Here is a 27,121-nt window from a genome sequence, read left to right on the forward strand (position 1 = left end):
TGGCTAAGCTAGAATACAAACCTTTCTCACCAACCGATTGCAATGAAGCTTCAAAAAGGAGGAAGAGATGGTGCAGCGGGAAGAGGAACGATGGAAGAAGCCAAAATAAAAATGGCAAAGACATACCAAATAGTGCTAGCAGGGAGTTCTTGGGGAGTTAGAAACACCTTTCATTCTCTTGTAGCCATCTTAACCACTCTTGTAGTTATCACTACCATTTATCTAAGACAGGATGGAGGACATGTATCTCCAAAAATAAATGCCTCTAGTAGTAATTCGTCATCATCATCAAAGTGTGACTTGTTCTCTGGTAAGTGGGTTTTTGATAACGAATCTTATCCATTATACAAAGAGAAGGAGTGCACGTTCATGTCAGATCAATTGGCTTGTGAGAAGTTTGGAAGGAAGGACCTGAGTTACCAGAACTGGAGGTGGCAGCCTCACCACTGTAATCTTCCCAGGTGTGTGTTCATTGCTTTCGGTCAAAGTTTTGAAGTGTCGTTGTGGTTGCAGTTTTAATTTATCACATATTTTTATGAGAAATTGTAGACAAATACGGTCAATGCAGCAGTTAACAATCGAGGTTGCATTGAAGTTACAAATCCTTGACACAGCTGAAATTTGGGTCCCAAACCTTTTATTTTTTAACTTTGGTTCCGGTCAATCTCTACGTGAGGATCATTTAATTGGTTCAATTCTATTTTATTTATATAAAGTTAACTAGGCTATATGTCATATAGAGATTGACCATGATCATATTGAACACAAAAGTCCAGACCATACAATAATTTATCTTTCATTCCCTTGACATTTTAATATTGATTGTTATAGTTTATACATACCTACATGTATGATATATATGATTAATCAAGCTTTTTTGAGTTTTATGGAATGTGGTTCTTTCTATGTTAATAAGGTTCAATGCCACAGCGTTGCTTGAAAGGCTAAGGAACAGGAGGCTTGTGTTCGTGGGGGATTCACTCAACAGAGGCCAATGGGCTTCCATGGTTTGCCTAGTTGACTCTATACTGCCCAAAACCCTCAAATCCATGCATTCCACTGCCAATGGTTCTCTAAACATTTTCAAGGCCAAAGTAATTCCTCACTCTCGTATCAAGCATAGGAGTAGAAACGTAAACAAAACTGTTTCCTGTTTCTTTTCGGTTTAATTATTTGACAACATATCTGGTAAAAATAGAAAAAATAAGAAGGAAAATCTATTCTAGAGATCGATTATAGAAATGTACTTTTATGGAAGTAACTAACGCTTGAATCTCACATATATAACTTTTTTAAGATTTTGTTTTTAATCAAACCAATAACTAACAAGAGAGAGAAAACCCAATACGTACACAACGAAAGGCTCTATCTACATAATAGGGTTTGAGAGAATGAGTGATATATATATATATATATATATATATATATATATATATATATATATATATATATATATATGTGTGTGTGTGTGTATATAAACTCGTATATAATCATCCTTTTATCAAATATCTCATTATAATCTACTATTTATTTCTATTTTTTTTTTATCCATCGCATTATATCACTTATTTTATTTACATTTTTCTCTCTTTCTCTATCTAAGTGTGTCGATATTAGCCTTTGTTGTTCATAAGTTATTTTTCTTTAGAGAAATAGATGCATGTAGCGGTATTCTACAAGAAACTGTTTTCAAGATTTTAACTAAGCCTTCAAAGTCACAAAGCAACTATAACATTGTGCCAAGGCTTCTTAGAGAAAGATAAATGAAATGTCTCAAAAATATTTAAGGACAAAAAAAAAAACACATTGTGAACTGTCTGTTGTAATCTCAACACTCAACAAATACCACTTTATTTTATTTTTTATCATAGATTTAAGAGAAAAAAACTACCTTATTATCACATTTGAAACTTTTATATAATTAAGTAGCTAATATGGTCAATGGAAATGTTTTTAATTAAGGACTACAATGCAACTATTGAGCACTATTGGTCTCCATTGCTAGTAGAATCAAACTCAGATGACCCAGTGAACCATAGGGTACCAGAACGAACAGTGAGAGTGAAGGCTATTGAAAAGCATGCCAGGTACTGGACTGATGCAGACTTTCTGGTTTTCAACACTTATCTCTGGTGGAGAAGGCCTGTAATGAATGTTCTGTAAGTGCACTTAATTAACCTAACTATCACTTCCTTTTGATCAACTTGCATGTCACTAGCTCCAATTTCAATTCCAAGCACCACATGACATGATTGTGTTAAGTTGTACTGTACTATTCATCACACAATCATGCATGCATCCAACTCCACTTTACAAATTGATTTTGATTGTGACAAATTTAATTGAACAGGTGGGGATCATTTGGAGACCCAGATGGAGTCTACAAAGGGGTTGAAATGTTGAGAGTCTATGAAATGGCCCTGAGAACCTGGTCCGATTGGTTGGAAGTACATGTCAATCGGAACAAGACCCATTTGTTTTTCGTTAGCATGTCACCCACTCATGAAAGGTATCCGCAAAACAACTCTATCAAGCATGTTTGCTCATTGATACATATGGTAATATCTACGAGACAAGTGCATCTGAGTTTAGTGAAAAAAGTGATGCCATCTAACAATCATGCGATATTAACTTATCATAAAGAATATTATCTGCATGCATGCTTTTTAAGTTTTTTATTATATATAATTTTTAGAAAATAGGTGATACATTTGAAGTGTAAAATAGTGTTCATTCTTAAATATAAGACTCTTTTAATTAAATTTCATTCTTTAAAAAAGTTGATTAATATAATTAGTAACATTAAATTTATTAATAGATTATATTATTTTATAAAAATTATTCTTAAGCTTCTGACTCATAATTTCTCTCTTTTCCTTAATTGCTTTCACACCTAATTAATGTGTGTTGATCTTATACAATACATAAGAGATAATGTATTTATCTTTTAAATACATAACATTTATTGTAAACTAATAAAGAATATGAGTAAAAAAAATAATTAATGCAAAAGACAACAAAAAAAATCTTATAAAAAAATAAATAAAACTAATAAAAGAGTCTTATATTTAAGGATTGAAAAAAATATTAAATTTATTAATTTTTATAATAATTATTTTAAAAATCATAACAAAATGATTTGTATTTTGTTAACATTACACAATTATTTTATATTATCAGATAGTTAAACACTATTTTTATCACCAATAAGTCATATTTCACATTCTTTAACCCTTTTGATTCTTGAAGAATTAGACGTGATGATCAATAATTGAAATATGTTAGAGAAAAAAATTGTGTTGGGGAGAACTTTTTTTCATATACAATTCATCCCACTAGAGAGAGAGGAGAGGAAGAACAACATTGACGTTTATATGCACATGGAGGTGGGCCTATTTTTCCTGAACTTCAATTAGAAGACATCCTAAATATCAGTTGTGGACCCCCCCCCCCCCCCCCCCCCTCCCCCAAAACAATCCAATAAGTTCAACTGTTGACCAGTTATATATATAAATTAGTTTTCAAAATCAAATTTCAAGTTTCTATGTTGAATTGATTCTACGAAAAGTAAAATTATCTTGCTTTTTGGGTGAATACCATTGATGTTAGGTGTTTTTACTTTTATTGGTAGAAACTTTTTGAAGATTTATTAATGATTGTTCTATATTGGGTATATAAGAACACAATTGAGTCATCGATCAATGGAAAAATGCTGTTATCATTGCTGTTTTACTGTTTTGCAACACAGCAAATTAAGTTAAAATTAATTAACAATTACTCATTTGGCCGGTAATAGTTTTGTGAGCAACAACATTATATATACACATTAACAAAGTTTGTTACAAATGCTAATTAATAATCATTAATAATAATCACAATAATTTAAAATCAAATTGTAATCTCTGTCCGTCAAGAGAATTATCCAAGTCCAAGAATATTGATATATATGCTTCATACTATTGTGAATATTCAACTAAGAGTTTGTTTGATAGAATGGAATGAAGTGGAATAAAAGTGAATTGAGATTAAAATTTTAAATTAAAATATAAAAGTATGGGTCATATTATTTCAATAATTTTCAACTCTCTTTCATCACAAACGAACGGACCCTAAATACAAGATTACATATCAGTGCATAACTATATATAAAGCAATAACTCTAATTATACTGGAATCAAAGAATATATTATTTATAATCGGAAAACAAAATTGCAGGGCTGAGGAATGGAGAGCAGCTAAGGGTAACAATTGTTACAGCGAAACAGATATGATAGCAGAAGAAGGCTATTGGGGGAAGGGATCTGATCCTAAGATGATGCATGTGGTGGAGAATGTGATTGATGATTTGAAAGCCAGAGGCTTGAATGTTCAAATGCTCAACATCACTCAGCTCTCAGAATACAGAAAAGAAGGACACCCTTCTATCTACAGGAAGCAGTGGGATGCTCTAACCCAAGAACAGATAGCAAACCCAAATAGCTATGCAGATTGCATACATTGGTGTCTCCCTGGTGTGCCTGATGTTTGGAATGAACTTCTTTATGCCTATATTTTCCATCAATAACATATGTTTTAACATTGAAAGCTTGCAAAATAGTATTTTGTGTTAAAATGACACATTTATTCTATCTTTTCAGGCTATTTAATCAATGATTTGACAATCAATTATACTGTAAAGCATGCACTTTCCTTTTTCCTTTAACATGTTTAAGGGACACCATTAATATCTAAAAACATTTTTACACCTAACATGGTTCAATTCAGTGTATAAATATCAATGACTAGGGACGGATGACAAATTTTCTCATCTCTGTGTGTCTGGATATTTTAAAAATAACAAAGGGTGGATAACAACATAGATTATCTGCTGAAAAAAATCAAAAAATATAATTATCTTAAGTTCATACTGATCATAATAATTACATTTAAAAGGCATATATAACTTGCAATTTATAAGCTAAAGAACTCAACCATCTCAATACGATAAGATGTAACATGCTGCTTCACAATAATTGAAGTTATACAATGTGTGTATTCTGTATATTATGTAAATTGAGGAATTTTGCCCTATTCTTTATAGTAATGATACCAGGTTTTTATCTTCTTAACATTCTCAGAATTATATTCTCATGACTCTAATGATGCACAATAAGAATGAAAAGGGCAGTATCTTTCTCCAAACCAAAGAAATCAGCCTAGTGACTCACCTGTAGTCATGTAAAACAGTATCTGTCTGCCAAGTAAAAGACAAATTAAAACAGAATGAAGGGTACTTGCTTGGAAGAATAAAGGGAAGACAAAGTAGTTAGTCTAAACTCTAGACAGTTAAACTGGTAGCTAGTGAAAGGGGTTTAGTTAGATAAATAAATAGGGAAGCATTTGGGCATTGTATTTTGAGAGAACCAAGCAAGTGCTCAGATGTGACTTGTGAAAGGAGAAACAATTTGTTATGGGAAACCCTTGGAGGAAAGATCTCTCCTTGTTCTTTCCAATCTCAGTTTCTAACAAAATGCCATTCGATTCCTCAAGCTAGTTAATTATACACTTCTTCCTGGATGCATTGTGGGAAAATATTTTTTATAAACAAAAGTTTCCATCTATGGAATCCAAAAGGTGGTCTGTGTTTATGTATGAAGGCATTTCTCTCCCTTGTATTCACGATGTTCTACATTAAATATTAGAGAGCATGGTATAAATTGTTGCAAACGTGAATATTCATGCACCTAAATGCAAGGAGAGAATTTCCCCGCGTTGATGAGTCTATTATAAAACAGAAAAGAATGATTGTGACGTGATTATGATATGATTTGAGCACGCTTTGGTGTGGTAGGGGAATTGAGATAGTGGGATCTAGTGAAAAGATCTAGGAGCATGTATTAAAACTTCACAAAGGACCATGGGTAGCTACCATGTGTCATTACGATTGACAAAACCACAATGCTAACTCGACATATATACCACTAAACTAATCAATTACAAATTAAGGTGAGTTGAGAGTATTTAGTGAATTTATATGTATATACACCATGTTGATGATTGTGATTAATTTGAATACCCTTGAAGGGATATGTTAACACCAAATGGACACTGACTCCCAGCCCTAACACAATGATCAATTGATTTGAATACCCTAGGACGATCTTAGACTATTGGTTCCACATGCATTGCATACATTGTCGTCCTCTATTTAATTATGCCATGCTTAAATCTTAGTTGATTTATGATTACTATAGTATATTAATTGCTTTCTTTTCCTCTACTACAATATTGTTATGAAATTCTCACCTCTCTATACTATTTCTTGCATGGTAATTATAACTATTTAAAAAATTTGATTGCTGCTACGGCCTCTTAACAGCTTCCTACTTATCTTTTGGATTTTAAATTTGATGAGCACAATGGTGAATCAGAATTTGTTCATGTTGACAGCGAATTTATTTATCGTGGTGTTGTCACCATCACTATCTCATGCCCTTCTATCCAGAACAAGACCTCTCATTGTCAATTCATATATTTATTTATTTGGATTATTATATGCCCGGCCCCTTCACTATTTTGCTATCTCAGAAGTAGAAGCTTTTGTATAGGAGACCAACGATAGACAAACCTGTATTTTGGTGATGCATGAAGAAACTTTTGTTATGAATTCCTCATGCTAGCTTTTTATTAGCAATAGTATGCATTTTGTTGTGGGGTTTACCAAAAACAACAAAAATGATTCAATTTTTGGGTTATCGTTGATACGTTAACAAAGTCAGCTTACTTATTGCCCATTGACTTTAAAAAAAAAAATCTAAGGAAGAATTTAGGAATTTGCAGCTATTAACTTAAGGAGGAGCGATGAAATTATGTCTTAGTATATCCTTGATTTTAGGAACTAGTTACTGTTTTTTAAATGATTGGTTTGTTATCTTTTTTGTAAGTCAAAGAAGAATTATTAATCTAAACCGCAGAACAAGAGTTGCGCGTTTAGACACGAAGACAGATTAAAAGAGGGAAATGACTCAAAACCTTACGTAACAATTCCTACAGTGCACTCCACCACCCAATTCAATCTATATATAATATAGAGATGGATCGGATGTGATTCATATGGTTAATTAATTAAACAAAGTTTAGTTAGTTTGTATTTCCACCATATAACTTGTATGAGTGCAATATATGTATGGGAGAGGATCATATATATCTTATGATACATAATGGGTTATGGGTTCGAATCCGAAAACAGTACAACTTAACACAATCAAAATTTAATTTATTATTATAATTTAAAATATAATCTTTTATCTTGTAAGATTTTAAAAAATATGATTTTAAAAAAAAAAAAAAACAAAAGTCATATTGTGTCTGTTGGCTTCCCATGCCCAGAATTGGGTTGAAGGTTTAAAAAAAAAACATCTAAACACAACAAATGCGTGTCCCACACATGTTTGGTGTGTCGTAAACAGAGGCACCGCTGTTTTAAGCGGTGTGGATGCTTCACAGTTACTAAAAAATAAAAAATATCATGGGTGTCAGTGCTTCACATTTACTAAAAAAAATAAAAAATGTCATGGGGTGAGAAGAAGAAGTTATGATATAATTCAGAACCCCTGATCAATCGTAGCATGACGTGTAATTGATTTTTTTTTTATAGATAGAAATACTCAAATATGTGTATATATACAATAATTGTATTAACTCTTTCTCATTAATTGAGATTAAGAGTGTTGCATAGAGATTGACTAAGATTATGAATACATGACGATCGATCAGAAACCATACAATAATTTTTCCATGGGGAATAGGAAGAGAGAAGAGAGAGACACCTTGGAAGGTCACAGTACTGGTGAGGCTTCCTCCTCCAATTCTGGTAACTCAGGTCTTTCCTTCCAAACTTCTCACAAGCCAACTCATCTGACATGAACGTGCACTGCTGCTCTTTGTATAATGGATAAGATTCATTATCAAAAACCCACTTACCGGAGAACAAGTCACATTTTGATGATGAGGAATCACTAGGAGCATTTATTTTTTGAGACAATTGTCCTCTATCCTGTCTTAGACAAATGGTAGTGACAACAAGTAGGGTGCTAATTAAGATGGCTATAAAACAATAAAAGGTGTTTCTAATTCCCCAAGAACTCCCTGTTAGCACTATTTGGCATGTCTTTGTCATTTTCATATTTTGGATTCTTTGTTCCTCTTTGTTCCCCAACAATTATAATAATAGTTTGTATTTTTCAATGTCAAATTTCACGTTTCTGTACGTAGCATATAAATTAATTTTGTATGCAAGAACATACACACTAACTACTTGGTTTGTTACACAGTAACTAATTACTAATTAGGTGAGAATATTTTTTGAATATTTTTAGGCAGAATTTTTTTTTTTCAGCTACTAATACTCAAACAATCTCGAATACATTTCTTCACATGCAGTTTTTTTTAAAAAGACCACATGTAGCATCCACTAAAGACAATTATATTGAAATAGGATAGAATGAACAACTTTTTTCTGTATATACAGTTTTGTATGCAAGAACATTTACACATGCGAAATCCAAGTATTTCAAACCGCCATATGATACACGTATTACTTTTCAGTTGTAATCTCCAGCCTCTTTATTACGTTGGTTTATGCAGTAATCGTCCTCATAGTTGTCAAAACTCACAACCCAGTTTCAATAATGACTGATCAGTCATCCGCAAGCACAACAATACTTCAGTTACGTGTAGTTAAATGCAATATACAAAGCACATATAACAAGAAAGTGATAATTGACTATGCTAATAAATCATTTATAACAATCACAAGAATGTAAAATCAAATTCAAATGAGAATTTTCAGGAATATTGAAATATATGCTTCATACTATTGTGATTTGTGAATATCCCATTGCCCGTAAAACCTTAAAACAAAGTTGCATATCAGTGCATAACTATAAAGCAATAGTTCTGCAATTATACTAGAATCAATTTTTTTTATCGGAAAATGTTAATAGTTAGTATTTGTTAGAGGGGAAATTCGAACCCATGACCCCCTTTCCTTTCTCCTTTTACCACTAAACCAACCTTATATCTCCATTATACTAGAATCAATGAATATACTCGATTTCTAATTTGAAAAATAAAAATTGCAGTGCTGAGGAATGGGGCGCAGCTGAGGGTAACAATTGTTACAGTGAAACAGATATGATTGCAAAAGAGGGGTATTGGGGGGATCTGATCCTAAAATGATGTGTGTGGTGGAGGATGTGCTTGATGATTTGAAACCCAGAGGTTTGAATGTTCAAATGCTCAACATCACACAGCTCTCAGAATACAGAAAAGAAGGACACCCATCTATCTACAGTAAGCAGTGGTATCCTCTAACCCAAGAACAGATAGCAAACCCAAATAGTTATGCAGATTGCATACATTGGTGCCTCCCTGTAGTGCCTGATGTGTGTAATGAACTCCTTTTTGCATATATTTTCAATCAATAACAAATGTTTGACATGACAAGCTTGCAACATAGTATTTTATTAGAAATTACAGGATAATGTATGTGTCAAAAATTTAGTGAAAGTAAAATTATATTCATTAGAGGGTAAGCCCATGCATAGCGGTAAAGTTGATACTGTTGTAGCTTGGATACTGGGGTTAGGGAAGCCAATCCGAAAGTTTTTTTTTCAAAAATATGTACCATGAATTAATTTAAAATTAATGATCAAAACAAGAATATGTGACTTCTAAATTATTAGTATTCTAATCAACTAAGTTAATATAGTCAATTATATTATAAAATAAATAATGTTATTATACATAACACTGAACTTTCTAATATATATCTAATGTGCATGTAAATTTAAATAATAAATTTTGTAACAATTAATTTATTAAATTTTTTAATAGTAAATATTTTTTATTTATAAAAAATATACGAATTAATAATTCATATGAATTATATCAAAATTAATTATCATAAAATTTATTATTTAAATTTACATACGCATTAAATATACATTAAAAAATTTAATGTTATGTATAACATTATTTATTTTATAACATAATTGACCTATTAACTCAATTAATTAGAATGGTGTGCTAATAACCTAAAAATTCTTGCTTAGGTCATTAATTTTAAATTAATTTGTAATTTGCGAAATTGATGGTGCTGAGTGCGCATAGCAGTGCCCATAGAGCAATGAACGGATGCAAATATCATAGATCTAAGTCCTGAAAATTAAAACAAATACGAACTAAAAAGCAATTAGCATTACACCAAGATACACAATGCTTAAAGTTTGAACTTTGAAATAAATTTGGGACATGGGACACTTTCTGACGTCTATTATGAAAGGAAGAACGTTCAAATGCACTGTATAGGCATAATTAAACGGCATATTACATGAAACTAGAAGCTAAGCAGTGTCTGCTGCCGGTTGAGTCACCCCAAACTTCACCAACAGCTTAGTCAGGTTTTCTGGGGAGCAAACTTGATACTTGACTTTTCCAGAGGGTGAGAGAAATACCTCTGCAAGCTCAAGCTTTTCAGAGGTAAGACTTGTGCTGTCCATAGTTTTACTTAGCACCTTCAGTGCAAGTTGAACTGCTTCTTCCCTTGTGATATCATCCTTGTAGTCCTGTTTCAGAATTGACTGTGCTGCCTGGTTGTTGGCACCAATAGCTGCAGCTTTCCAACCACCATAATTTCCACTGGGGTCACTAGTGTAAAGTTGAAAGCCAAAATTCTTGTCCCAGCCAGCAAAGAGGAACGAGACTCCAAATGGACGAAGACCACCAAATTGTGTGTAACCTTGCTTAGTGTCACAAAGAGATTGAACCAACTGCTCAACCGGCATTGGCTCTTGGTAAGCATACGTGTAGCGCTGTGCCTGAACTCTAGCAGTATTGATTAGGATGTTAGCATCAGACATAATTCCAGCCACGGCACATGCAACATGATCATCAATCTTGTACATTTTCTCGGTGGAAGTTGAGGTTTGCAGCAGCTTGGATGTGACTTTCTTCTCACCAACCAGAACTACCCCATCTTTTGACAAGATCCCTATTGCAGTACCAGCATTCCCAATGGCCTCCATAGCATATTCCACTTGGTAAAGACGTCCTTCAGGGGAGAAGATTGTAGTACGGCTATCATATCTTCGAGACATATTGATCTGAGTTTTTAGTCCAACGCAAACAGAAGGAAAGGAGAGGAATGAATAAAGTATAGCTTAGGAAAAAGAAAATAAATGAGAAAAGGCACTCCTATAGAAGAAAAAAATAACCAAATTAAGCAGTTTTTATATTCATAACTTGTCTTGAATGAATTAAATGACCACATTGAGTAATAACTTTCATGGATTTCGTTTTGTCAGGTGTTTACTTACTTTAAATCCTCCCATGAATTAATTCTGTGAACACTTATCTCTACATAGATTGCAAGCTCAATAGAAAATATAATAAACTAGAGTAAAACAAAGTGGGAAACTTGGCTGAAGACTGAAGTAATCACGGACTGACCTATATTCCTGCCTATAGTGTTCTTATTCCAAACTAAATATATTCGCAACACCAAGAAAGCACAAGAGATAAGTCCATGATTTGTGGTCAAAGAACATCATGCTTCCATAGAAAATTAGGAAATCTAAAGGCAAGACTGAGGTATATGACAACAACATCAAGACTACAGTTAAGTTCAAATATAGAACAAGGAACTGTTGAGGTAACATTACAATATATTCACAGAATAACACAACTCTGCCTCTGTGTCATACATCTCAGACAATCCGTAACATCAATAGCTCCAAACAAACAGTTGTGACATCCAGAAGTCACAAACAAGGGTTCTGGATTTATCTCTTCCATTAAAATTTAAAAGTAAGCACATTACATTTTGAAAATCACATGAATTAAACAAATACGTGTCAAGAAAAATGAGACAGGAAACCTCCCAGGACATGTGCAAGTAATGCATGACTACTAACCTAGAAACTCTGAAAATGTCAGCAATCCAAAAAGGTATAGTTATTAGTTATTGCATAAATCACTTGAAAGCTTTTACAGCCCAGACAGCAAATAAAGGGACAGTGAACACAAATCTTCCTTCACTATATCACAGAACAAACTTAACTGCAAGTTCAATTGGTGCTGAACCAACTATCAGAATTCACTGCATAAACAAATTTAGAAGCAGGTACTAGACATATAGCATTAAGGATGAAGCAGTATAATTGGATCAGGGGATTCAAAGCAAAAGAACATACAAGTGCTTCCTACATTGATAGAAGTGTTTGCCCATTTGGAAAACCACACAAATTAATTACTCCCACCATGGCACACTTTCTAATTTAAAATTTGTGGCTGAGATTAAATTGGACACAGATCTCAGTCACGTTCAATGAGTCAAAATTAATTTTATAAAAATCAATTGATAAAAACCTAGAGAGTAGAGAGAACCAAACACAAGCTAGTCTTGTAGTTGGAGAGTCCATGGCCTTAAAACCCTACAACCCTACACTAGAATTCTATACTTCTAATGTGGGACTCAAGTCTAATACCTTGTAATTGGTTCCTAATACTACATCATGCTCCACAGCCCCACACCAACATGGGAAGGCTGCACACAGCGCACTAGCCCTTGTAGGAAGATGAGAAGATCTAATACAATCAATAAGAACCTTGGAAAACTACACCACAAAGCTAGCGGTTGTAATTGGTGAGTCCAATGCATTGTAAATATAAACCCCGCACTAGAATCCTATACTTCCAATGTGGAACCCAAGTCTCATACTTTGTAATCGGATCCTAAGTCATAAGATCAATTCTACCAAACTTTTAAAATTTAAACAAATAGATCCTATTCTCCAAAATTGCCCTAAAAATTTAGGGGCAGAAATCTTTGTCCTTGAAAATGGAAAAGGTCCATTCTAGTTTAGAAGAAATCATAAATGTCTAACCATATATTAACCCTTAGGCACTAAACATATAAGTCCCTAAGAAAGACCAAGATGGCCCAAACTCGTAGAATCTCATGAACGTGATAGGGTTTTTCCATTCTTGGCTAGGACAAATTTGAGAGTTTCCTCGTTAATAAATCATCATCCATGTTCAATAAATCGATTACTCAACTCTTCCAGAGACCCACAAAAAGTGAAAACTATAATTTCAAGTACTGAATCACAGTTATAATTCAAAGCGCACAGATTTTCCAGAATGTTACGAAACCTACTTTAACTTTTGCCAGCGTTCTGAAAGGAAATCAGAAGGGGAAGTTTTAACCTTTCAACCTAAAAGTAATAAAATTGCCATCGGGAAACACGAAATTACGAGAAGAGATTCAGAGTCCAACAGAAACCACACGAAGAGCAACATAAATATGGTAGCACAATCAGAAATTTAAAAAAAAAAAAAATAGTTCATGGCATTTCAGACAAAACGCATAAAGAGAGGAATTTTAGGATTTAGCGGAGAATGAGAAACACCAAAAATTTACCAGGAATGGGCAGGGCAAAGACGGCGATCGGAGAACCGGACAGTGAGAGAGAGAAGGGGTTAGCGCTGTGAGTGCTGCTGGAGCTGAAAAGAGAGGGATGGAATAAAAATTTATAATTTTTAGAGTAATTAATTATTCTATTTTACATTGTATAAGTAAAATTTAGGTTAAATTTGTTATAGTTTTACTATTTAGTGGAAGTGATTTTTTTTAGTTTTTATAATTTATATTTTAATTTTTTTTAGTTTTTATTTTTAAAAGTGATTTTTTTTAATTTTTGTAATTTATATTTTAATTTTTTTTACTTTCTATAATTTAAAGTGATATTTTTAGTTTTTATTTTAATTATCTTTTAATTCTTATTTAAAAAATATAAAAATAATTAGTTATAAATTAATTATATATTATTAATTATTTTTTTAATATAAATTATATTATGTTAAATTAATTACAAATTAATTACTAATATTTTTTTAATTAATTATAATTGATAATGTTATATTATTATAAAATGTAATAAGGAATAAAAAAAACACTTTAGAACTATAAACACTAAAAAGGAAATTAAAATGTATTAAGGAATAAAAAGTTATTTTTAAATTATTGGGAATAAAAAAGATTAAAAAATCATTTTAAAACTATAAGAATTAAAAGATATAAATAATAAAATTATAAGGATGAAACAAATAATTAAACATAAAATTTATAATAAATATTAAATAAATATTTGGCTAAATTTTATTTTCGTTTTCATGAATATATTAAAGTTAAATTTCATTTATGTAAAATATTCTTGGATCTAAGGTAACATTTTTTAATTTATATATTAAAATATATGTTTTTTGGGATTAAAATACCTCCCACAAATTAAAAAATATATATATATGCCAAAATCAAAACACAATTTGTGAAGGTTTAAAATATGTTAAAGGTGTTACCACCCCACTGTGCGAATTCATAGCTAGGAGAAAGTGATTATCATCACCACACCGTTGCAACCAACGATTATGATTTCACCATCGCCACCTCATTGTTCTCCAGCGGAGACTACGTCGCCGTCGCCGTCGCGTAAAACCTACTTCCTCTGTCGCATGTTCCTCTCTGCATCAAGCTCGTAGAGCTCTGTACCTCACTATTATCCCTCTCCCGAGTGAGCCACTGAGTCGTGCAACTCAAACGAGTCATTATCATCCGCCTCCACCTTCCTCTTTCTTTTCTCCTCCACCTACCACCAATCCATCGCCATAAACCACGTACAACACCGCCACATAACAGCAAACACAAATGAACATCAAATAAACAAATCGAGAGAAAGGAAAGTGAAAAAAAGAGGAAGAAAATAGAATAGGAGACGATGTGGTTTCTAACGACAAAGATGACGTCAGTGCTATTCTGTAAAAATAAAAATTTAATTGATAGATGTTAAATTATAATAATAGATTAAAAAGCAAACAAACTGAACCAAATCAAATTAAAAAAACATTGATTTGATTGATTATATTTAAATAAAACCAAGCAATACCTTTATTTTATATTTAATTTTGAATGATTTTTAGTTTAGAAATTGAAGCAAAAGTGCACATCACCGAAAGGTGAACAGCTTATATATGTAAGAGAACCCTAGCTTGTCTATTATTTTGCCTCGCGAGCCCATAAAATGTGAGGACGTACGGGGCGGTGAGCTTCCCACGTCCCCTTCGCTTTTCTCTACATCTATAAATACCTCTGCTACGTCCCTCCCCACTATGAATCAGAAGCATTTAATTTAGCACAATGATAGCTATATAAATTAATTATTATATCTCCAGCAAACTATTCTAGCTTGCTTGTTGCTTCAATTCCTACTTTTTCAGTGTGGAAGAATTTGTAAAGCTCAGGAGGGATAGCGCCATGGAAGGTCTTTCTACTAATTTGCTCTATCATGGGTGCTTTGGTTTCGATCGATCTTCTCTAGCGCTACCCATCCTGAGTTTCATGGTTTCTTCATACTTTTCATAGCTTCATTTTCATTATACCTTACGTGTTGCTGCTCTCTTGTGGGATTTGGCTCTTTGGTTGAATATATATATTCAAGGAAGAACCAGGAAACAATATTTAATGGCACCCTCGTTAACTTAGAGGAATGTAAGCTCCTTGGTTATATATATTTCCATTCATCTGTCTGTGTCTATTTTAATGTCTTTATTAATTTTTAACTTCGATTTTTTCATACTCTAATTTTAGTCTGCAGATTTCTATATATAAATATATATGCATGTATCATCACTATAAGGGTTTTTACCATATTAAAAAAATTTGCGTACGCTTAAACTTGCTGTGTTTGTTTTTGTGTAATTAGCACTTCAACCAGATATCACGTGAATCATGTTTATAACATTAATCAACTGTTTCAAAAGTCTCCATGCAAAACTTCATTGAGCCTGAAGTGTGGAATCATGTAAAAGTTAATTGAACTTTTGAAAAGTGTGGAGTGAACTCCTCTAAATTTAATAATAAATGACTTTGATATCATTTCATGAATGCGTCTCATAAATATTTAAATTGTTATATGTTAGAGGACATAAATTATTTCATATGTTGAGATCACAGAGGACGTTTGTTTCAATAATGTATGATGTTGCGCTCTTAAGAATTATATTTCCAAAAATATTATAACAAAAACATTATTCCTAGACATATCTAAAATACGTTTGGTTAATTTTTAATATTCTTAAGAATATTTTTTATTTCCCAAAAAAATAATATTTTTTAAATTTTAAAATGATTTATTTATAGAAAATTTTTAAAATGATTAAAATATAAAAAAATAAGTTAGAAAATAACTTCTCATATTTCCATAAAAATATAGTTTTCCCACTCCTTATAATTAGTCCTTATCATGACTTCATGAGAATAAAAATGCACTAGAGTACATACGATGCTACTACTTTCCCAGAAATAAATAACACCCAGAAATAATTTTACAAAACTCATAATGAACATAAAAATATTACATTTCTATGTTCCCATTCTTAGGAAATTAATATAAGTAGGGAATGAGGAAAAAAATATTTTTAATAATACTCTTTTATGCACATGTAATAATGAAATGAATGTGATACAATGAACACCAATTCTGATATTATATTAAATCTTAATTAAATTAATAAACAAATAATCAGAAAATATAATTCCCATGAAATCATTTAAGATACTTTAAAACTATATATTATAAGATATAATAATAATTAATAGTATTATAATGTATACACTTTTGATATTCTATCACTCTTGTTTAGCTTGTTAAAATTAAACATATCAAGAGAAACAAACTAAAATTAAAACACATAATGGAAAGCATGAAGTCAACATCATATCTGGCTTAAAGATGAGGCCGAACTATATTTGTGAATAAGAGGCGGAGACAAATTACATATAGAATCAAACATAACACCAAACTACATATTTGGATGAGTTAAAATGGAGTCGATTTTGATACAAGACAAGGTAGAATTGAGCCAATTTGTAACAAAAAACATGACGAAAATTGAGGTCTGATAAGACAAATGAAAACACAGCAAATCTATAAAATTACAAAGATAGGTTGAAACATAGTCAATATGCATACTGATGAAACTGCAAAAGCCCTACTATGGACGCACAATGGAAAGCAAGCTTGAGAGCATGGCAATGCTTGTTATAATACAATTACCAGTAGAAAGGCTAATCATTATTTTGGTGGGGTGGGGAGGGGGGGGATTAAAAGAGAGATATTGCAAATTTCAAAATATTAATATTTATTAGATTTCTAGCTAGATGATTAATTGACATTAAAAAGGCAAGTAGTAATGTTACTTAATTACATAATTAACAACTATAATATAAAATTGATCAAGAGCTGCACTTGTGACTAGACATGCATTTCTACTAGCTAGGGATGGAAAATGCATACTTAGCCCTGTCACCCGTTGAGAAATGGGGGCAATAATTCTCCCACAGTCTCACCTCCTATTTTTGCCTAATGGGGCGAGAAATTAAGCTGCACTAATTACATCAACTATTTTTTTTTAATTTCCAACAAATTATATATAAAACATATCAGGATTAAATATTATGTAAATTAAAATAAACATTAAGATTATTAAGAGTTAAGAAAGTTAAAAAATCTTAAAAACTAAATCATATTTAATATAAACATGTATATTCAATTTTTTATTTGGATATATAAATTGTATTCCTTACATAACATGTTAGGGAAAACTCAAATTTAATAAGATCTATTTAATTTTTCCGAAATCCATTTTTTTCCATCAAAGTTAAGATGACATAACTCTGCGTATAATTTTTTTATTGAATAAAAGGAATGCAACATGAGAATTTATTAGAAGAAAAAAACACACCCACACCCACACCCACACCCACACCCACACCCACCTTAGTTATCACTACATTATGCTAGCTAATAATAAAAATTATTCTAAATAATTACTAAATATGTTTTTTTCTAAAGTCATGAAGAAAGAATTTAGACCGCCTTAATGTTTTTCTGCCCCTAAACGTAATTAGACAAGAATAGTACTAGCTACCATGAATATTCTTTTGAAAAATTAATACTTTTCTAGCACTCTTTTTCAGCCCTAAACAATCCCTCCCCTCCTCCTATCAAGAGAAATATATATAGTATACTTTATAAGTGGAGATCTTCTCATCCTATCTATAGTGTTTATTACGTTAGGGTCTCCTTTCGGTCCTATGTGGTAAGCAACATATTACAAATCTTGTGGAAATCTGGAATCGTTGTGTCTAATATAAAATTATTTCAAGACTACTTTTTCTTCGTTGATCAAATGCATAATGAGTCTCTTGGGTCAAAGATGAGGCATGCCATGTCTATTGCATATCTTATTCTTGATAATTAAAAGTACATGTAAAGATTTGATGCTATTTTAATAACTTGCAGATATCAATTAAAGTGAGACTTCACTGTTTTATGTTATAAAATGCATGCTTCTATTTTTATTTTCTTTAGTCTTTAAATGAGAGAATCCTCACATGTAATAAATCTATAAGATATTTGAATGTTTTAATTTATGCAAAGTAAAATCATGAGATTGACTAGAGAAATTACAAATATGTTTTTTTAGTAATTATTAAGATTAAAATGTAAAGTCAAACAGAATGAGATGAGGGATTTTTTTTTATCGATAAATATTAAATAGTTAAAATATTAATTTTGTTAACACAAAAAATCAAATTGGGTTCGCCATTTTTTTCTTTTTTTCTTCCTCACTTTTCCCTTGATCATCAAAACCTTATATCAAACCACCCTATATGTTAAATTCAAAACTGAACTTTGGTTTCAAGAGCTCACTTTTCAACGAGGAATTGAAGGCTGGTGCTGGTTTTGGTTTCTGTGGTGGTTTTCATTCTGGTTTTCCGGTGGAGATTTTCATTGTCGGTGTGATTTTGGTTTCTAATGGTGGGTTCTTTTTTTTCAGTCGTGGTTTTGGTTTCCATTGTTTTTTATTTTCAGTGGTGGTTTTCGTTTTGGTTCCCGGTGTTGCTTTGTGGTGGTTGCAGTGGAGGTGTCACCACCGTAGGGTGGTTACCGTGGAGGTGTCAGCGGCAGCAGTATCATTGTGGCAGCAGCGACGATATTAGTTACGCTTACGCATCTGGAGTGAGAGAAGGGAACAAGTACAAATTAGGAAAGACATAGAAAAGAAAAAGGAAAAAATAATCTCAACCCTCCATTTAAAAGTCCACACTTCTAATCTAACGATAGGATGCTTTGTTTTTCATGGTGGTGGGTTTTCCACCCTAGAATCTCTATTAAATTGTAGATTAAAATATAATTTTCTTTCCCATAAGTATAAAAAGTTCAAAATTTGTCTTGGGAGATTTTTAATAAGTTTCTTTTCCTCACAAAATTGAAATATGTCACGTGGTAAATTCGAATATACGATGATGACTTTGTATATCAGTTATGTATATAATCAATATTAAGAAATAATACATGTAGGTTCGGATATCCGAACCTTATTTCGGACCTAAAATATATTTAAATCAAGATTTTAATTGTTTGAAAAAGAAGAGAAATTGAAGAAGTGAGTAAAAAATGACAATCAAGTGATTAAACATAAGTATTTAATACGTTGAAGTTAAGATTGAATCATTCGAGTAGCATTCGAATTCGATCATTGGTGAAAATAATTTTTTGTCACACTTTATTTATCTTCCAGCTGAATTCAAAATGTGTCAGAATTTATTTTCTTTGATGAACTAGAAGATTAAGATAAAAAAAAATGGTGAGACACACTAAAAAAAACTCCTTGCATGATGAGAGTTTGTGAGAGGAAAGAAAAAGTTAGTGAGACTCATTGAAATTTGAAATGATATGATTACCATTCTATTTTTGAGAATAAGTAAATATGACATTAGGGATAAATATATTTTTTGGGTAAATATATCTATGAAAGATGAATAAATTTGGGTTCGTGACTTTTCAAATAATTAAGTATTTATCCATATTTTTTATCACACACTTTTATTTTTGTGCTACTTTCTTACTTCTCCTAATTCAAATAATTTAAAAATCTACTCATTGTTTCTTCTCTTCTACTTCTTTCTTTTATTAGTTCTCTCTACTCTACTTCTTTCTTCTCAAAATCTCTCAGCACCAAAGTGTTAACCATATAGTTAGGGATTTGATATTTAAGTATGTAAGTATAGAAAATATTAGTATTTATTAAGAAAAAATAGTCTTTTAAATGAATTTTAGTGTAAAAAATATTAATCCTTAACTTTCAATCGAGAAACATTTTGAGAAGTTGAGTTTAGATCCTCTTTGTTCGTGCTGGAGGACAACCAAAAGAGAGAACAGAGTACCCTGAGCTTAAAGCCTCCATTAACATCTCCCATTCACCTTACCTAACAAAGAATCTAAGGAGAGTCATGCAACTTACCTTTATTTATATATGGTGTCCCCCGATAGTTCTTTACATGTGTCTTCTTGGTATTAGGACTTGTAAGTTACATGTCTATGTGTGTGTGATCTTGTTGGCTCTACACTAGGTATGTGTGCGTTTTTTATGCATCTCTAACATATATGTTTGTTACATGAAGCATTGCCTAGCAACACAACCACATCCTAAAGTATGATGTTCAATTGATTATGTTAGTCGATCATCAATGCAGGCTAATGACTGACAATTAGAATTAAAGAGCTAGCCTTTGAGTGAAAGTTGCCCTCTTAAAGTCTAAGTCAGACGGATGATCCACAACCTCTCAAGCATTGAGTCTATGACATAGATGCTTAAGTTAGTCAAGTAAGAGTTTCCTCTTTAAGGGAACATTGGACAATTCACATCCCCCAAGCATTGAGCTTGTGGTGTAAATGCTTAAGTTAATCAAGTGCGAGTCGTCCCTTTGAGGAAACGAGAGTTAGTCAAACAATTTATAGTCCACTTAAACATTGAGTCTGTGGTGTAAATGTTTAAGTTAATCAAATATGAGACTAGACACTCTCGAGAGAAAGAGTTGGTCAGTCGACAAGGATCACAACTCTCACACATTGAGCTTGTGACATAAATGTGAGTTGCCTCGCGAGAGAATAAGTTGATTGGATAATTCATTCTTTTATCATTTTTCTTATGAGAATTTCACCACAATAAAAATCACAATTATTAACTTTCTATGTAATAATTAACTAGTAATTGGGATGTTATGAAATCAAGATCATAAATTAGGGGAAAAATTTGCTGCAAAATTTTGAAGTGCTAAGAAGGAATAATTAATTATAAAAAAAATCCATTCATTTAATAAAAAAATATATATGAGTAATAGTCATTAAAAAAAAGCAGATGAGGAATAGTTTCTGAAATTATGAATACTAATTTCTTTTGTTAGTTAAAAAGTGTAAGTAACTCAAATTCTGAAAACTTATGAAATAATTTATTCGACCTTTGAAATTATAAAAAATATTATTTTGCCTCTAAAATTATTAAAAGAGACATTTTGACTTTTAAAATTATCAAATAACAATTATTTCAATGCTCAAAATTAAATAGTAACAAAGACTAAAGTGAATTACAATTGACAATTTTAAAAATTAAAATAGTATTTTTTTATAATTTTATAGATTAAAACACAACTGATTTCATTATTAATTTAATGTATTTTCCTGTAAAGCATATGATTTGTCCATACAAAGGGTTTAATCATTTTAGGTCCAACGCTCCAAACCTCATTGTGTAGTCCTAACTCTTTTGTTTCTCATTTCGTTGAGTCGAAACAGCAGCTCCTCCGCCGTTGGTCCATCGCCGCCTCCTCCTCGTGCCACCGCCCTTGGGTGACGACGGAAAAGACGCAGAATTGGTCCTCCGTGGAATAGTCTCCGTTTCCCCGTTTTGGAATAATTTCCATCACTTCTCGTTGCTTTTGTTTTGTTCGAGGTTCGTAGTCTCTGCAATTTCTCCCAATTCTTCTGCGCTTTTTAAATTTTTGAGCTTTTGATTTGTGTGCCGTTGAACTGTACTGTTTGGTTAATTTCCCTCACCCCTTTTAACACTGATATCGGATTCAAAGTTTCTTTTACCTGACGCAGATAATCATTGGAGATTTTGGTACTGTTCTTAAAACGTTTTTTAATTTCATTTAGAAATACAAAATGTTACTTTATTTTTAATTTTCAAGTAAGAGTTACAGTCTATTTGCATTTTATGATATAAATATAAGTCAGCTTAGATTTTAATTAGTGGTTTCAAATTTGAATCCCGCGTGTGCATATGCATTGAATACCTGAAGAGCTTTGTCACCCATACCATAGTGATTTTACACTACTTGAGCACAGTTGTCTCCGTGCAGTATAGTGCTGGTTCCTAAAAAAACACACACTTATGTAAGTTATTGAGAGAACTTGTGAAAATAACTTATGATATGTCTATAAACTAATTTCAATTTATTTCCATAAGTGGGTCTGTTTGTGTAAGCTTCTCTAGAAACACTTCTAGGGAAAGAAAATAAGAAGAAAAAAGTGAAATGAGCTTCTCAGAAAGTTGGAATGAGCTCTCCATTAGCTAATTTGTAGAAGCTCTCTCATATAATTTCTCTAAAATATGAGAGGACATCTACAAATTAGCTAACCATTACAAAACAGCTTATACAAGTACTTACATAATAAGTTCTTGTATTAAGGTCTTGAAGATAGATTATGAAAATAGTTTAAATCTATTTTCTCTTTGATTATAAAAATTGCTTATACAAGTACTTACATAATAAGTACTTATTCAATAAGTTCTTAATGAAGCTCATGTTTGGATAAACCTCTCCGTAAACACTTATAGAATAATAGATAAGAAGATACAATGTATTGAGTTTCTCCTTAAGTTAAAATCGACTTGTACACCTTAGCTTCTGGAGAAGTTAAATGAAAAGAACTTGTATACAATTTAAGTGTATAAGTTGATTTTAGCTTATGTAAGAAGTTGAATTCATTTTACCTTCTTTTTTTTCCTCCTATAAGGGCTAAGGGGGTAGTTAATATAAGTTGTTTTCAAAATGACAATAAAACTAGAACAAGGCAATATTTTTAATGTTAAAGGTTATATTAGAAAATGAAAGTAGAAAACGATTTTCAGTCCAAACAGCCTCTCAAAAATCATCTGCAGTAAGTCAGTGTTTTTCAAGTGGTTTCTGTCCTGGTGGTTTGGAAGCTCTTGTTCTTGCATAATCTGTAATGAGTTTGCAATTGTGTGCATTGTATCCTCCATCTGTTTTGGTGGTTTGGAAAGGATCTAACTTGGATGCTGGGAGGTATATTTAAGTATGGTCTATGGGGTTTTAATTTTTTGCAAGTTCCACCCCTCAACAAAATTTGTTTATTTACATCCCTGGTTGAAGTCCATGAAATTCAAATGGGAAATTCGTGACATTTAAAAAAAAAATCCAATTTTGGGTAATTGCAGGTTGGGAGGAGAAAATGAAGCAAGTTGTAGGAATGGTGGTTTCCAATAAGATGCAGAAATCAGTTGTGGTGGCAGTGGATAGACTTTTCTACCACAAATTGTATGATCGTTATGTCAAGCGCACCTCTAAATTCATGGCTCACGATGAGAACAACCTCTGTAACATTGGTGACAAAGTTAGTAGCATGAACTTACAATTTTATTTGGTTTATTCTTCATCACTTAAATTCTTGTGCATGTTATTCTTATCACTTGATTTGTACTCTAACTTTTGCCCAAAAGTTAATGAATCTATCAATTTTGTCATGTTGTTTAGGTTCGACTGGATCCTTCTAGGCCTTTGAGCAAGCATAAACACTGGGTTGTTGCTGAAATTCTTAAGAAGGCACAGATATATGTTCCACTGTCCACGCCAGCATCTGATAATGTGAACTCCAGCTCTGTAGCACCAGCTTCATAAATTGGCTCAAGGTCTGAAATATATGAACTTAATTCTTTTTTTGAATACATCCTATTAGGATTGTATTCTGTTAAGATTTCATAATATTCCCCATACTCACGGAAAAGGTTACACTGTTGTGGACATGCTTTCTGTTTTTGGCATCACATGTTTCTACAGATTTCCTGTTTCCTTGTTGTCCTTGTTTTTTGTACTATTCTTACTTTACTCATTTCTTGTTCTCTAGTTTGTCATACACTTAGCCTCTGATTCCAGCCATCCTTCAAATCCATGGGGCTATACAAACTCATGAGAGATATTTTTGGGGGGCATTTTCCCTTCCCTGTGCTCTCTTCTCCCCTACTCCAACAATAGAGAAGTTCTGACACACGAGTTATGTGTATAGTTGTTTTTTTGTTTTCTCCATGCTATGTTGGTGAATATCTGTATCCTCCAATGGTAATATCATCACCATGTTTGAGTGTAAAGCATGCCAGTGGTATGCCATTGTTGAGGAAATAGATGCAAGAGTGGCTGCGTGTAGAGAAGTCGCAGGAAGCTTTCTGCTTACTCAATGAATTTGCATAGTGCAGATAGGAATAAAGAATATTACCTACTTAGCTGGACAAACTATGCCTGCTCTTTTAAAAAGCTTGGCTTTACAGAAGGCCATTCATTTCTTAATATTCTCTACATTCGATTGAAGACTGTCCTTGAAACTCTCCCTCACAGTAGAGGGAGTCTCAGATATTTTCCAAGATTATTAACAATTCTGATTGGAGAAATATTGGTGAAATTATCTCTTCTTCTCCTTGTGACAGTAGGTGAGCACAAAGCCATAGATTTCTAAAAATTATCTTTTAAGTCAGAAACTTCACAGAATTCCTATTATGTGACAAGCTGAATCAGCGCATTTATAGTCATTAGCCTTAAAAAAGAGAAGGACATCATCACGGAAGTGAGAGATTCGAAGACCTCGTACAACATGAAAAGGCAGCCACTGCCAACTTTTTGCTTGATCAGGATGAGGACTTTAATTTTCTTTTTCATCTTTTATAAAATTAATAAAATATGAGAAAAGAAAGGGTCTTGCTAATCAATTTCCTTTAGGAATTAAAGGAGAATGTATTTAATGTATAAATCATAGAAGAGCATAAGAAAATTATGAAAAATGCAATTTTACGCATCTCAATAAAAAACTTTTTACTCTTAATTTCTTAACCAATGTTGTTAGGAAAATGGTTAGCATTTGCCAAAAAGATTTTCCCAAAAGATAAGGGGAGGGGACATAGAACCGTATTGTTAGAGTCCTCTTTAAAGCAACAAGCACTCCATCTCAGGCCCATTTTACACAATGAATATCCGTTTGATTATATTTTAGTCAAAGTTGGTTGTTAAGTTTTACGAATATGATTTAATTATCTAAATGCGAACATTTAAAATTAAAAAAAAACAGATCTTATGCAGGTGGTCCAGACTCCAGATCGTAAGTAGAAGGCTGTCCATGTTGTTGTTTTGTTGGAAAGATACTTACTCCAGAATTAGAGCCCCTATTCTGTTATCGTCTTTATCCGAACTTACTCCCTCTTTTACTTTCTATTTGGATATTATTTCATTTTTTTTATTATCCATTTGGATATTATTTCTAAACTTTGGCGGCAGGATAAAGTTTAATATGATATGTTATAAGGTTTTGATTAGCTGATAATTTGATGCTGTAAAATCAGTCTGCTGTATTTTCATCAAGTCTGATTAGCTATGTCAAGCTGCTATATTTTTTGGTAGTATTTGCCGTACGTGAAAGTGGGTTTACGTTTATGTTATCAAATATGGTTTTTTTTTTTTCTTTTTCCTCACATGATTTATGTTACAATTTTATCAGGCAGGGTTTTTTAGTAATAAATATAGATATAGACGTGTCAGGGTGCTGTATTATATCTGCATCGAGTTTCCCAGTAAAGTAAAAGAAGCCTCAAATTGAAAATATCTGTAATGTAAGTTCCGTTCTTATGGCACTTGGTTTTCATGTTGAAATGAACACACATGGAATTCGTTTATTCGTCTTATTCAAGATTTTTTTTTATAACTTATTCAAGATATTTTAAATCCATTCCCAAAAAAGTTTCCTATTTTCTAGAAAAAAAAACTATGGATCCAATTATGATGAAATTGATAGCACATGGGGCATCTCTATGAATGCAATTTGTGAAATATAAAATGACTAATTTATTTATTTTTTTCCCTATAACAGGGGAATTGACATTTTTTAAAGAAATATAAAATTTAGAAGATGCACTTAGTAATAACACTAATTTGATACCAACATTCAACGTGTTGCAGTGGTAAGAGATCTGGTCATGATAGTGGGGGAACGTAGGGGGATTGGAAAATGCAGAGTGATATGGTTTATTGAGGTCTGAATAAATCAGTAGTACTGAGTTGAATTGCAGATGCTAGGTGCATATGGTGTGTTAATAACTCTCATACACAGCAAGTGGCACGTTGACCATTCTCAACACATTAATGTCTTGCTCCTCAGGCAAGGTTGTTTATGGTAAAATATAGAAAGACAATAATCCCGAGTTATTTTATTTTATTCTCTGTGGCCCTGAGTTTATTTCCATAATCACACTTCATCTATAACACTTTAAGTTCACAAATGCTCTAATGAAACAAAAAAATAATATTCAAGTAACCGAAAAAAATTTAAAGTAAAACCATTGACAAAGTTAGATGTTGGGACCTTGTCAGTTTATAAAGTATGTTAGTTTACTTCAAAACACGAATTATGTTCATATAAAAACACTTGATTTTAATTTTGGCTGTGTTGTTCATGTTCCAATACTAGTGGAAGTTGTTAAAATTGACAATAAAAGGCAAAACTCACATACATGAATGGATTGAATACTCCAGAATTATTCTGTTTAATGAGAAGAAAAACCGTTTTAGACTTCAGTTAAGTTCATTTATTAAGGTGCGGGACCTATGCTCGTAATCTAACTGTTGGAGTTAATTTGCTGGATTTGTGTAGTTGGAATTCATTTGGTGCCAACTATATCCCTTGACTACAAAGCAAAGCGTTTCATTAATTTAGTTTCTTTCTCAAAGTATATCTAATGATTCTTTTGGAGCAAAATTAAGCTGTCTTCTTTTGAAATAGGGGAAGATATCATTTGGCATGCATAAAGTTCTCTCGTCTTTTGCCGATAGAAATCATTCCCGAAATTATACGCACAAGAAATACTACAAACAAATTGCATTATAGTTCGTGTGGCT

At 32.1% G+C, this 27,121-nt stretch overlaps 3 protein-coding genes and 1 non-coding gene across 7 annotated transcripts; 3 read left to right on the forward strand and 1 right to left on the reverse strand.

Annotated features, from left to right (window-relative positions):
• Window positions 1-41: 41 nt before the first annotated feature.
• LOC100785941 (protein trichome birefringence-like 34) lies at window positions 42-4,749 on the forward strand. Its single transcript, XM_003552225.5, has 5 exons — window positions 42-461; window positions 917-1,094; window positions 1,963-2,159; window positions 2,351-2,509; window positions 4,216-4,749. Exons 1-5 carry the CDS (start codon window positions 43-45, stop codon window positions 4,562-4,564), a joined length of 1,302 nt encoding a protein of 433 aa, XP_003552273.3. The 5' UTR covers window position 42; the 3' UTR covers window positions 4,565-4,749.
• Window positions 4,750-10,207: 5,458 nt separating this feature from the next.
• LOC100786457 (proteasome subunit alpha type-4) lies at window positions 10,208-13,597 on the reverse strand. Its single transcript, XM_003552226.5, has 2 exons — window positions 13,463-13,597; window positions 10,208-11,144 (listed from the first exon to the last, which is right to left on the reverse strand). Exon 2 carries the CDS (start codon window positions 11,136-11,138, stop codon window positions 10,386-10,388), a length of 753 nt encoding a protein of 250 aa, XP_003552274.1. The 5' UTR covers window positions 11,139-11,144; window positions 13,463-13,597; the 3' UTR covers window positions 10,208-10,385.
• Window positions 13,598-15,319: 1,722 nt separating this feature from the next.
• MIR390E (microRNA MIR390e) lies at window positions 15,320-15,446 on the forward strand. The gene has a single exon (NR_126731.1). It is a non-coding gene; the product is annotated as a microRNA MIR390e (primary transcript).
• A 6,218-nt stretch (window positions 15,447-21,664) lies between these two features.
• Window positions 21,665-25,629, forward strand: LOC100305504 (uncharacterized). 4 transcript variants are annotated; one of them, XM_006601664.4, is made up of 4 exons: window positions 21,665-21,894; window positions 23,407-23,582; window positions 23,723-23,877; window positions 25,302-25,629. In XM_006601664.4, exons 2-3 carry the CDS (start codon window positions 23,421-23,423, stop codon window positions 23,864-23,866), a joined length of 306 nt encoding a protein of 101 aa, XP_006601727.1. In that variant the 5' UTR covers window positions 21,665-21,894; window positions 23,407-23,420; the 3' UTR covers window positions 23,867-23,877; window positions 25,302-25,629. The 4 variants fall into 4 exon arrangements, with proteins under 4 accessions (XP_006601727.1, XP_006601728.1, XP_006601726.1 ...); XM_006601665.3 differs by lacking the exon at window positions 25,302-25,629 and adding an exon at window positions 24,093-24,630; XM_006601663.4 differs by having other exon boundaries at window positions 21,666-21,894; window positions 25,313-25,629.
• Window positions 25,630-27,121: the final 1,492 nt, after the last annotated feature.

Source organism: Glycine max, chromosome 18, assembly GCF_000004515.6.
Source record: "Glycine max cultivar Williams 82 chromosome 18, Glycine_max_v4.0, whole genome shotgun sequence".
Lineage (NCBI taxonomy): Eukaryota > Viridiplantae > Streptophyta > Magnoliopsida > Fabales > Fabaceae > Glycine > Glycine max.

What these genes read in the sequence shown, in the direction of transcription:
- LOC100785941 (XM_003552225.5), top strand. Translation starts at nt 43, where the DNA reads ATGAAGCTTCAAAAAGGAGGAAGAGATGGTGCAGCGGGAAGAGGAACG. An exon ending in AGGCCTGTAATGAATGTTCT is followed by an intron (nt 2,160 to 2,350) that starts GTAAGTGCACTT and finishes TTAATTGAACAG; the next exon opens with GTGGGGATCATTTGGAGACC. An exon ending in ATGTCACCCACTCATGAAAG is followed by an intron (nt 2,510 to 4,215) that starts GTATCCGCAAAA and finishes ACAAAATTGCAG; the next exon opens with GGCTGAGGAATGGAGAGCAG.
- LOC100786457 (XM_003552226.5), bottom strand. Translation starts at nt 11,138, where the DNA reads ATGTCTCGAAGATATGATAGCCGTACTACAATCTTCTCCCCTGAAGGA.
- LOC100305504 (XM_006601664.4), top strand. Translation starts at nt 23,421, where the DNA reads ATGAAGCAAGTTGTAGGAATGGTGGTTTCCAATAAGATGCAGAAATCA. An exon ending in TCTGTAACATTGGTGACAAA is followed by an intron (nt 23,583 to 23,722) that starts GTTAGTAGCATG and finishes CATGTTGTTTAG; the next exon opens with GTTCGACTGGATCCTTCTAG.